General features: G+C 34.7%; 1 protein-coding gene and 1 long non-coding RNA gene across 2 annotated transcripts; one reads left to right on the forward strand and one right to left on the reverse strand.

Moving 5' to 3' along the window:
• Positions 1 to 3,508: 3,508 nt before the first annotated feature.
• LOC122583383 lies at positions 3,509 to 4,626 on the reverse strand. Its single transcript, XM_043755795.1, has 3 exons — positions 4,306 to 4,626; positions 3,961 to 4,221; positions 3,509 to 3,652 (listed from the first exon to the last, which is right to left on the reverse strand). The coding sequence occupies exons 1-3, from the start codon at positions 4,624 to 4,626 to the stop codon at positions 3,509 to 3,511; spliced, it is 726 nt and encodes a 241-aa protein (XP_043611730.1).
• Positions 4,627 to 9,001: 4,375 nt separating this feature from the next.
• Positions 9,002 to 10,466, forward strand: LOC122583935. Its single transcript, XR_006321352.1, has 2 exons — positions 9,002 to 9,313; positions 9,401 to 10,466. It is a non-coding gene; the product is annotated as an uncharacterized LOC122583935 (long non-coding RNA).
• Positions 10,467 to 11,459: the final 993 nt, after the last annotated feature.

Raw genomic sequence — 11,459 nt, forward strand, 5'->3', positions numbered from 1 at the left:
TTGATAGCTTTGGTAAATGGTTCCGCCCATCGACTTTTCTTGTTGACTATAACAGTCGACAGACACTTTTGTCTTATTAGACTTTCCGCAGCGATGTCACCGCGGAAAGTCGAATAAGACAAAAGTGTCTTTCGACTTTTACTGTTGAATAAGACATTCGATAGTGAATTTTGTCTTATTAGACTTTCCGCGGCGACTTGTCCTAGTCGGGGTACCCTTTTTGAAGGTCGGCTTACCCTCTGCCATATATATATGTACTTGTTTTTCATTTAACTAGTGGACCACAATTACATAGTAAAAGACAGATAGTATTTTGATAAGAGGTCACATAGACCATAAGACCATCTGATAAATTGTAGTCTTTTATTTATGGTCATTCAAGTAATGAAATACAATGTTTGTACGAGCAGCGAGCAGGTGGTCAGTAAACCAAATATCAATTAGTTTTGATGTTTTCTGATGTTCGAGCAGCAGTCTAAAATATCTATAGTATTTCGGCTTTCAGTGAATTAATATTTAGAGGTGTTTGGTGTTTAGTCTTTTATTGACTTATATTAAATCGTCATTTATTTATAGGTTGTCGGGAATAAATAGCAAGCTTGGTAAAATATTATTAATTGTGATTTGTGAAGCTCTAAAAGGTAAGACAACTTACTTTTGACACATGAGAGACACAACAAAACATAGATTTGATAATTATTCCCCATTTTATATTGTTTAAAATATCTCATGCATATGTTAGGTATGATATATATATATATATATATATGGGAGGTGATTGAGGTATTGTTTATGCATGCTTAGTATTTGAGAGCTTATATTGTGATAATGTAGACTAGAAGTGGTTTATGATTTGTGATATTGTGGATATTTATGGACTTGTACACATAGTACACTAGACATGATTTATGTTGCCATGTTACGTGCACATTAAGGGACCTAATGTGATAAAGTGGTTTAAAATAGACAAAGTGGATTTATGTGGACATTATAAAGTGTGTAAAGCCTCGAGCACCAAAGTGGAAAAGAGTTAAGCTTAACCCACATTTAGTCTTTTAGGCTAATGTGCAAAGTGGATCACTCGGGGGTATTGTACATGCTCTCGTGTGACATAACCTAAAGTGGCAGCTGCGGAATCTGCTATTGGGTTAGCCATTTTCGTTATTACTTTTCGAGTTTCCGGGTGGCGTGGTTGACCATTAGTGTGTAACGGACTACTCGTGGATACGGTTATGCCTATCCGTAATGACAACGATGGACCACCGTAAGGTTGACCCATCACGTCGGGTGTGAGGTTTCCCTGTGAGGCCTTGTGACCGCCTTTACACAAAACCTTTAAAGTTGTAAATAATTGGCATAACCTAATGTGGATCAAAGTAGATAAATGTGGAGTTATTGAGGATTGCTAGGCACATTATAGGATTGATGAACTATATTATGTGTGATTATGTGGATGTGTATGCGTGGTGCCTATACATATGAGAGAGATGATTTCTTATGAAATGTTTTAATTGGCAAACCTTGTTTTGTACTAACCTGTTATCTTACTCGGCTTTTTAAGCTGACACTTGTGTTTTGTGGAAATGTGTTGTGCCCTCAGGTTAGGTGTTGATCAGTGGCTTGGTAGCTTGCATGTGAGATGGGTAGCTTTTATTGAAGCTTATGGACGTTGACTTTAGTTACCCGTAGTTGAATAATTCAAGAAGACATTTACTTAGCCAGTTAACCTTTACTATGTTGGTTATTTTATTAGTTGATTGTGGATTTCAGTTGGACTATTGGGATGATACTGTTGGTAACACCTTTTTAGACATTTATTATGTTTTATTGATTTCGTTAGGAATCAAATGAGATTTTTAAACGACGCTTCTGCATTTTGTTAACGGAGTTTTGTTTAAAGTTTAAAAAATTTTGAAATCCACATTTTCATATAGCAGGGTGTTACATGCAAACCTTCAAACCATCATCTCCTTTATTCGGTAGCAGCAACCAAAATATTATCCTTACATCTTAAAATCCATGTATTGTACATTTCATGTAATATCTGATTAACCAACTCTCATTTGAAGGAATCAACCAACTAAGTCTTTAACTAGCAACCAAGGCATTATTCATCCAACATAGATGCCATATTTCTGCCTCTCTAAGTACATTCCTTGTTTTCTTCACTCTCAATGTTAACAGTTTGTGTCTCACATTATCTTTTATTAGCCTGCATATAACATCCCCATTCCTCTCCTCTTTTTTGAAGATTCTCAAATTTCGTTCTTGTCATATATAATACACTGATGCAGCCAGAACAAGTTTATTCACAACCATTCTGATGTTATTTTGGCCCTTCTTAACTGCAATTTCATCAACCACTTCCTTAATATTTGGTCCATTATCCATTAAATGTGTCATTCCCTTCACATCATCCCAGATTTTTATGGTATAAGAGAAATGAAAAAAGAGATGTTCATGGCTATCAGCTTCTTCTTCACAGAAAGCATACTTAAAAACACCCTCATGCTGCCACTTCTCCATTCGGTCCTGTGTCATCAATTTGCCTTCTACTGCCAACCATAAAATGAAAGCATGCCTAGGAATCATTTGATTAAACCATATAACATTCTTCCAATTAACACTAGGATTATTATCCCTTAAATCCACCCCGGCTTGTTTTGTACTAAACTCCAAAAATTGGTTATCTTTAGTCATCCATTGCACTTTATCTTCCCTGTTATTCTGCCCTTTATGAATATTAATATTCCTAAGACATGGAAATCTTTCTCTCCATTCAGTTGGCCAGTTCCACATTCCTTCAGAGTATATATCAGTCACTTTCATTTCATCCTCCAGTCTAACATCATAAATTGTTCTCCTAGAGATAAAATTAGAAAGTGGACCCTCCTCACACCATTTGTCATACCAAAGAGATACACTCTTTCCAGTGCCAATCACATATCTAACATGATCCCTGATCATATCTTTAATTTCTATCATCATTTTCCAACCCCAACTGTCATTATTATCTACTATAGCAGCCCAAAAACTTTTTCCTTTTAATTTGACTATATTTACCCATTTAGCCCATAAGGAATCCTTATTATCCAAGATTTTCCAAAATTGCCTAACTAGCAAGACTTCATTCCATTTCTTCATATCCCTTAACCCTAATCCTCCCTGTTCTTTAGGCTTACACACATCCTTCCATGCCACTCTTGCTTTCCCCTTAGCATAATTTCCATAATTCCACATAAAACTTTTAAAAAGCTTTTCAATGTCCTTTATCACAGATTTAGGAAGCAAGTACACTGAAGCCCAATAATTTTGCATTGAGGCCAGTCTGAAGCAATTAGCTGAATCATCCCAACATATGATAAAGTTTTATTTCTCCAACACTCTATTTTGCTTCTAACGTTATCAATCAACACCTTACAGTCAGCTATTCCCAGTTTCTTTGCTAATAATGGTACTCCTAGATATCTCACTGGTAGCTTACCACACTTGAAAGGTAATATTTGAATCATATCCTGCTTATCTCTTTCTGGTATACTTCAAAGAAAATGACACTTTTTTCTAAATTAGGAATTAGACCAGACACTTTTGAGAATTCATCCAAAGACTTCTTAACCACTTTTGGCAGATCCAACATTGCCTTTGCATACAACTAAAAGGTCATCAACAAAGCACATATGAGATAATTTGAGTTCCTTGCAACCAAAGTGATACTCATATTCACTGGATTCCTCAATGTTCTTGCACATAATGAGATTGAAAACGTCCATAATCAAGGTAAACAAATATGGAGATATAGGGTCCCTACCTTAATCCTATTCCACCTTTAAAATATCCATGTATTTCCCCCATTTAGGCAAATAGAAAACTTAGTAGATGTAATACAAGCCATAATCCAACCCACCGTTTTCTTATCAGCCCAAAGCTTTTTAAAATATTTTTCAGAAAACTCTAGCTCACAGTATCATATGCCTTTTGAATGTCTATCTGCATAGTACACCTTTTAGGACCACTTTTCCTATTATATTCCCTTAGAAGCTCTTGAGCAATTAAAATGTTATCTTGAATGTGTCTCCCAGAAATAAAGGCACTCTGATTAATATGAACTATCTTTGCAAGACCCTCCTGAATTCTCTTAGTGAGAATTTTGCTTATGCACTTGTAAATCACATTGCAACAAGCAATAGGTCTAAAATCTGACACCTTATTAGGAGTAGCTATCTTAGGAATTAAAGCAATTAGGGTAGCATTTATCTCACCAAGCTACTTTCCTTTTTTGAAAAATTCTTTAACAGCAAGACACACATCTCTTCCAATCAAATCCCAAGCCTTTTTGAAAAATCCAGAAGTATAACCATCTGGTTCAGCAACTTTTTTGCTATTTATGTCAAAGATAGCTTCTTTTATTTCTAAATCAGTCACATCTCTGGTCATTCCCCTTGCATCCTCCTCGTTCAGAACATTCTTGAATATTCCCTCCATTAATGGCTCCACACCATCAGTTTTCCCAAGAAACTTATTAAAATGATTCACAAACTGTGGTGCCACCTCATCTCCTTCATATCTATTACCATCTTCATCACAAATAGTTTCCAAATTATGCTTATTTCTTCTGGCTTTCAGCATACTATGAAAATAAGAAGTATTCCTATCTCATTCTTTTAGCCATTTCACCTTCACTTTTTGCTGTAACAACTTATTTTCCTCATTTGCAGCATTAACATATTCATTCAACGAATTTACTGCTTGCTCTCTAAGATCAACATTATGAGGATCCCTGTCACAAGCTTCTTGATCCTTTCTTAACTTGTCCTTCAAAACTCTAGCTTTCTCAAAAACATTTCCTTTACTCCAACTAACTTTATTAAGAGGCTTTTTGAGTTTCTTCAAATTCTGCACTAATCTATACATATAACAGCCATAAATCTTATCATCCCACTCATTTTTAACCACATCCAGAAATTCATCTTTCTCTGTGATGAAATTTGAAAATCTGAAGGATCGTGTTTTCCTAAAAATCACATCTTTAATGTTCAATACAGCAGGGATATGATCAGAGATAAGATATGGTAAAAATACCCCATAAGCCTTCTGAAATCTCCTTAAAAATTCTTCATTAACCATGATTCTATCCAGCTTCTTTAAAATACTACATTGTTTGCTCTTTAAAGATTTAGTCCATGTAAAATAAAATCCATTACTCCCAGTGTCATCAATCTCAAGCAAATTAACAGCATCCCTAAACTCATTCATTTCATTTGTAGCAGCAGAACCTCCAGATGAATGCTCCTCCATGCCAAGGGTAACATTAAAATCCCCCATCAAAATCCAAGGATAATTGTCAACAAAAATCTTTTGCTTACCAAGTTCCTTCCATAATTCTCTTTTCTCTACTCCATTATTACTTGCATATATAATACTCCAATACACTTTAATTTTGTTACTAACTACCTCAATACTACATAGCATTGTTTGTTTGGTCATATCAATCACCATTATTTTCACCATATTAGGGTTCCATCCAAGCATTATTCTACAACATGTAGGACTATGCTGACTGTTAGAACTCCATTCCCAGTTATTAAAGATTTTATTACCAACCTTGTTCACTACATTCTCTTTCAAATGAGTTTCAAGCACTTCACAAATCTACAGCCTCTCATTTTTAATAAAATTAATCACTTCATTCTGTTTGAATTCAGTATTCATTCCTCTAATATTCCAACTTGCAAGTTTCAACTCCATTAAAACAATTCCAAACTAGCCATACTCAATTAAATAGTTGAGTATCACTGCCTATTATTTCATCAGCAACCAAATTAATGATTGTTTCATTCTCATCAACAATAAAATCCTCTTCTTCACAGTCGACTCCTTCCATATGTTCATTCTCCCATCTATCCTTGAAGTAATTTATCATTTTCTTAGACCAGTCCTTAGTTACTTCTATAGATGGTTGTTGTTTCCTCAAAATATACTTGTCAACAATCAATTTTTCCCCATAATCCATTTCAGACTTATGCTCATCCATTCCATTATCCTCTTCTAAAACTGCATATTTATTAGTATTTTCTCCCCTATTCTCTTTCTTTTTACTGACCTCCCTCCTGTCCTTTGCTTTTCCATACCTTCTATTTGGGGACATCTTGAATCTTTCTATATGCATCATTCATTCCCTATTTCTTTTGCTTATATCTTATACCGCTTACCCATTTAAAATCATCATTCTGCATCTCATTATCCTTAGTAACAAACTCACTACCTTTTCCTTGAAACTAACCTTTTCCTTACATGCCTCATTATCCTTAGTGACTACACATCAATGGTTTCCAAGTATACTCTACATCCACTATTTTAGTTCTTTTGGTATTCATCAAATCATCCTTATATACTACCTCAATTTTGTCTTGCAAGCTCTCACTAGCATCAATTTCCACCAGAACCCTAGCATACCCAAGCCTACCAGAACCATGATGACACATAGCAGCAGTCATACTATCCATTTTCAAAGGTGTACCCAATCTACTAGCCAAGGTACTTATGCCTCTTACAGTCCATGCTTCTAATGGCACATTCACTATCTTAATCCATATAGGAATCTTATTAGGTTCAGTTTTCTCAACATTGACTTCAGGATTCCACTCATGCACCACAAAAGGTTTACCATTCACCATCCAAGGGCTTTGTTCAATCACAATATTCATCCCTTCCTTATTCCTAAACTTGAAGTAACATATGTCATTATTATCTTTCATAATTTCTCCTAAACCAAATTTTCCCCACATCCTTCTCACATTGTACCTTAATTCATTCAAAGACATCTTACAGCCCACAAAAAATCCACAAGCAGTAAATTGCCATTTCTTACTTCCTTCAAGCACTAATTCTTCCTCAAATATAACAACCTCTTCTCCTAGATCATTCATAACAGTAGGTACAAAGAACAAATCTTTTTTTACTTCTTTACTATTCTTATTCACAATATTAGCATAAGACATATTAGCATTTCCAGTTCTTTCATTATTAACACTATTATCAACAATATTAATACCAGTGGGAACAGAATTAGCACCTGTATTGATCTCCATATTTGCACCTTGCATACCCCCTGCCTCCATTTCCTTCACAGTTTTCTCTTTTTCCCCCATTGCTTATAAATTCTTCACTGGAACAGTTCAGGCTTCTAACATCCTCATTCTGACCAAGTTTACAACCTTTATTTCTATTATAAAACTCATTATCCTTCTTCCCCTGCCTTTTGTTGGCGTCAACATCTCCATCATTACTATTCACATCATTTTCACCTTTATTCTGGCTTACCTTCTTATTATTCAGCATATAATCACCCAAATTCAGTGGAGTTTTGGTATTTCTAGACGATGATCTTGTTTTCGCCATTTTAAGAAAAAAACCCAAATTATAGGGTTTTTATTTCGTAAAAAAATTTGAAAATTACTCCAATAGTGATGTGCGGATGGTAAAATAGAGTGGAAATTGAAAAAGAATGAAGAAAAATGATGGTGATTCGAGGTGGAATTGAAGAAATAATCAATGGCGGAAGCGGTTACATAAGTAACTAACTTTCGCGCCAATTCGCCATCGGGTATCTCATTATCTTTTTCACGATGGTGATTGAATCTTTATTTCATGATGGTAATCCACCCGAGATTGAAATCTTGGTTTAGCAAGGTGTAAAACACCACGACGACAATCGGATAGTGACGTTTTTGATTGTTCATACCCTCCTGTTGGATTTTCTTTTTGATTTGGGGATATATATACTTATTATATATATATAGATTGATTATATATATATATATATATATGGATTGAATATATAGAAGTGGATTGATTATAACAATGATGGTGTACATCTGATAATGGGTGGTGTATAGATTTATATATAGATCGATTGAGTATATATGAATTTTCATAAAGATATTCCTAACTCTAGTATGAAAAGGGGCATCCGGTGATTTTCCGTAATACGTATTTTTTGTTGTTGTAGGGAAAGGTTGGTGGTGGTTGATTTTTTCCAGTAAATGTTAGGTGATGATGGTGGTGGTTGATTTTTTAGGTGGAGGTGGAGGTGGAGGTGGAGGTGTAGGTGGTACACATAATATGTGATAAAGAAGTTGCAACATATTAAATTAAAAAGAAGATAGAAACAAATAAAACTTGCAAAAATGGTCCTTGTTCTGTGTGAAAAGATGATCTTGTCCGTGCACGTGATCGCCACATGCAGACTTAACGATACTCGTTAATGAATCTGTTAAAAAAGGATCAATTTTGCAAAATATTCTCAAAATAAGGAACCCCATTGCAACGATACTTGTAAAGGGGCCCCAATTGCAAAAGTGTAAAAACCACAGGGACCAATATTGCAATTAACTCTTTAATTTTTTAAGAAATAGAAATAGATTTTCGATTTATGGAAAATAAATGAAAATTTCAAATACTCGTTCTAAATGAGAAATGTTATAACGTTATATTTGTCCTCCAATTTAGAACACTTGAAAAACATGATGCGAAGATGAAAAACGGAAATAAAAAATGGAAAATAATTAAAATATCTTTTCAAGTTTTCGATCCAATCAAAAATTAAAAACATTGTTTTTTATTTTCTTGATAAATATTTATATTTTAGTATATAAAACAAATTTTCCTTTTCCTTCTAAACAATTAAAAAATTAAAACTTTTATCATATTACACTTCTTTTTAGTTCATTAATTTAAATCTTTGTATCTAATATACCAATAATATTCTTAAAAAGAAGTAAGTTACAATATAAATATTTTAACCCTTAAATAACCTTCTTAAATCAATTAATTTTATATTGATCACCACACCACCACCACTACCGCACATTGCCACCGCCACGGTTGCCACAGTGCTGTGGGTATCGTGTTGACATATTCCGGGGTTGATAAATTATGATTATAACACTTTGTATGTTTTTAAAAAATTCTTTGAAAAATAAAAACATGTTTTTAACAACTAAATGCGCTAGGTTTTGAGTTCAGATTAACGCTTAAGCAAAATATTTTCCGGTTTCTGTTAATCACCGTCATAAACCATAAAACACCCCCGCCACATATGCAATCACAACCAAATTGATCGACAGCAATATAGAAATCATAATGTCTGACAACATCCCTCTTGAAATACAAATGGAAATCATCGGAGAATCCGGTGTCGAAGGCATGGAAGTCGCTGATCGACAGCAAGGAGTTTGTTACGGGTCATAACCGCCGCCACATCCAGCAGCAGCCCCGTCATCTGGGTATAGATGCCGGTGATCCACAGAAGGAGGTAAAATTGTCGATGATGACACTTTCCCACTTCAAAAGTTTACTTTGTCTGTTCCTGATTCTCTTAAAATAGTTAGTAAATATGCAGAACTAGCCGGTAGCTCTCATGGGTTGTTTTGCTTGTATGATTGGGAAAGAAAGATGGTTGTTATTTGGAATCCTTCGATAAGGAAAACCGTCCTTACCACGATCGTGCCTTATGAGAAGTGTTCTCTTTTTGGGGTTTGTCCTAACACTCTTGACCCTGATAAGATTGTCAAGATTCCATATTACAGTATATAAGAAATGAAAGCCACCAAGTTGAGGTATTCACATTGAGTTCAGGGGCTTGGCGAGGAACACTAAGCAACACTTCTCCTCGTAAATCAATTGGATTGGGAAACTCTCGGGCCGTTGTTGACGGAATTCTTTATTGCAATGCCTATGATAATATTAGTATTGAGGGTCGTATGTCTCACAGTCTCATGTCATTTGATCTGACGAATGAAGAATTCACAGAACTATACCTCCCTTGTGGTCGTGGTTTGTATGTACCTAATCTAAGGGAGTCTCTTGGTGTTTTTCAATTTCGTTGTGACACACACCCAGAAGATGTTATTGTATGGATAATGAGAGGGCGTGGCTGTACAAGATCATTTGAAAAGCTGTACCACATTAGCCCATCTGAGTACATATGACATTGGGGTTCCGAACGAGTGGTGCACCCATAGTTGAATTGCAGAATGACCAAAGAGATTACCTGTTGCACTTGCTGCTTATGAACCCGAATCAAAGGACATCACTGAAATTTGGAGCGTTGGAGTTAGAGATACATTCTTTGTGCATTCCTATACGGAAACACTACTTTTGCTTTGCCATTAATTGAGGGCAAGTAATTGCAGAGTGTGGATAGAAGATTTCAATAGTACTTTTATGACGTCTAAATACACACAAGACTAGGATATTAACACAACACTTTTATCATGAGGAAGCCTTGACCGCTTAAGGGCCATTCCTGATTTTGTCAATCTTGAAGGTTATTTAAGTATTAGTTTTATAGTTAAACATTTCTATATAGTTTAACATTTCTGCTAAGAAAAAGCTTGATGTATTTTAGAGATTTAGCAAGTGATAATTAAATCTTAATGGTGCATGAAGGATCATCAATTTTGCAAGGTTTGGTATTGTGTGTTTCTTTTTGTATTTATGTTATGAAAATAGTTAAGTTTGTAATGTAATCTGATCATCTTCCATTAGTCCTATAGGTGATGTAATTACTATAAAACATTTTTATATGGCAAATTTCTTTAAGTTATGCTACTTGATTAGAAGAATAATGATAGAACTGCCACTTTCTACTGATTTTTTTGCTATTAGAGTTCTAAAAAGTTTAGATCGGTCATCGGTGACCTTTTTTAAAGGAAGTTGTCCCCTTGTTGCAGATTCAGATGACCTTAATTTGTTCATTGAGTCAATGCGTTTTGTACTTTCTTGCTTTCAACTTGACTTGTTTGGTTAAGATCACGGTTTTAATAGGTAAAATATTAATATTTTACAATCATCTCATATGGACTTAATTTTTCTTTTTCATTCTGTGAAACCAAGATTTTACTGGATTTTCATATTTTACATGGTGCACAATACATGTGCATTGCCATAAACGGTTTGGGAACTCTGATCACAGTAGGAAGAGATGCTACGGTGATGCTTACATCATCTTCAGCAACTTGCTTCATTTGTTGTTTTTCTTCCATTTCATCTCTCTCTCTCTTCCTCTTTTTTTTTTTTTTTTTCTTTTAATGAATTCTTAGATGACTGTAATTGATCTTTTGATATTTGAATGATTCCGGTTCTAGAGTTTTCTTTAAGTTTCTAAATAGCTGGTCTTTAAAACGGCATGTAAACCGATGGAACGATTATCCACCAAGGCGTTTTTGTGATATGACAGATATCCGGTTGAGTTTGTATTGTTGTCAAATATTCTTAAATTTGAAGATCTTGAGCTTCGTTTTGAATTTCTGTGAGCTGGTGGCACGAGGCCTGTGCTTCTATCTGTTGTGCTGTAAAAACTTTGAATTGTTCTTTGCTTACTTGTGGATGACTGCATTAGGATATGCTCATAAACCTTCCCTTTTTATACAAAGACTTAACTGATAATCTTGCGTCTT

Source organism: Erigeron canadensis, chromosome 9, assembly GCF_010389155.1.
Source record: "Erigeron canadensis isolate Cc75 chromosome 9, C_canadensis_v1, whole genome shotgun sequence".
NCBI classification, from domain to species: domain Eukaryota; kingdom Viridiplantae; phylum Streptophyta; class Magnoliopsida; order Asterales; family Asteraceae; genus Erigeron; species Erigeron canadensis.

Coding starts and splice junctions, on each gene's coding strand:
- LOC122583383 (XM_043755795.1), bottom strand. CDS start 4,626: ATGCTGAAAGCCAGAAGAAATAAGCATAATTTGGAAACTATTTGTGAT. Junction 4,222..4,305: donor GGGATTTGATTGGAAGAGAT/GTGTGTCTTGCT, acceptor TTAATTCCTAAG/ATAGCTACTCCTAATAAGGT. Junction 3,653..3,960: donor TTCAAAAGGCATATGATACT/GTGAGCTAGAGT, acceptor ATGACCTTTTAG/TTGTATGCAAAGGCAATGTT.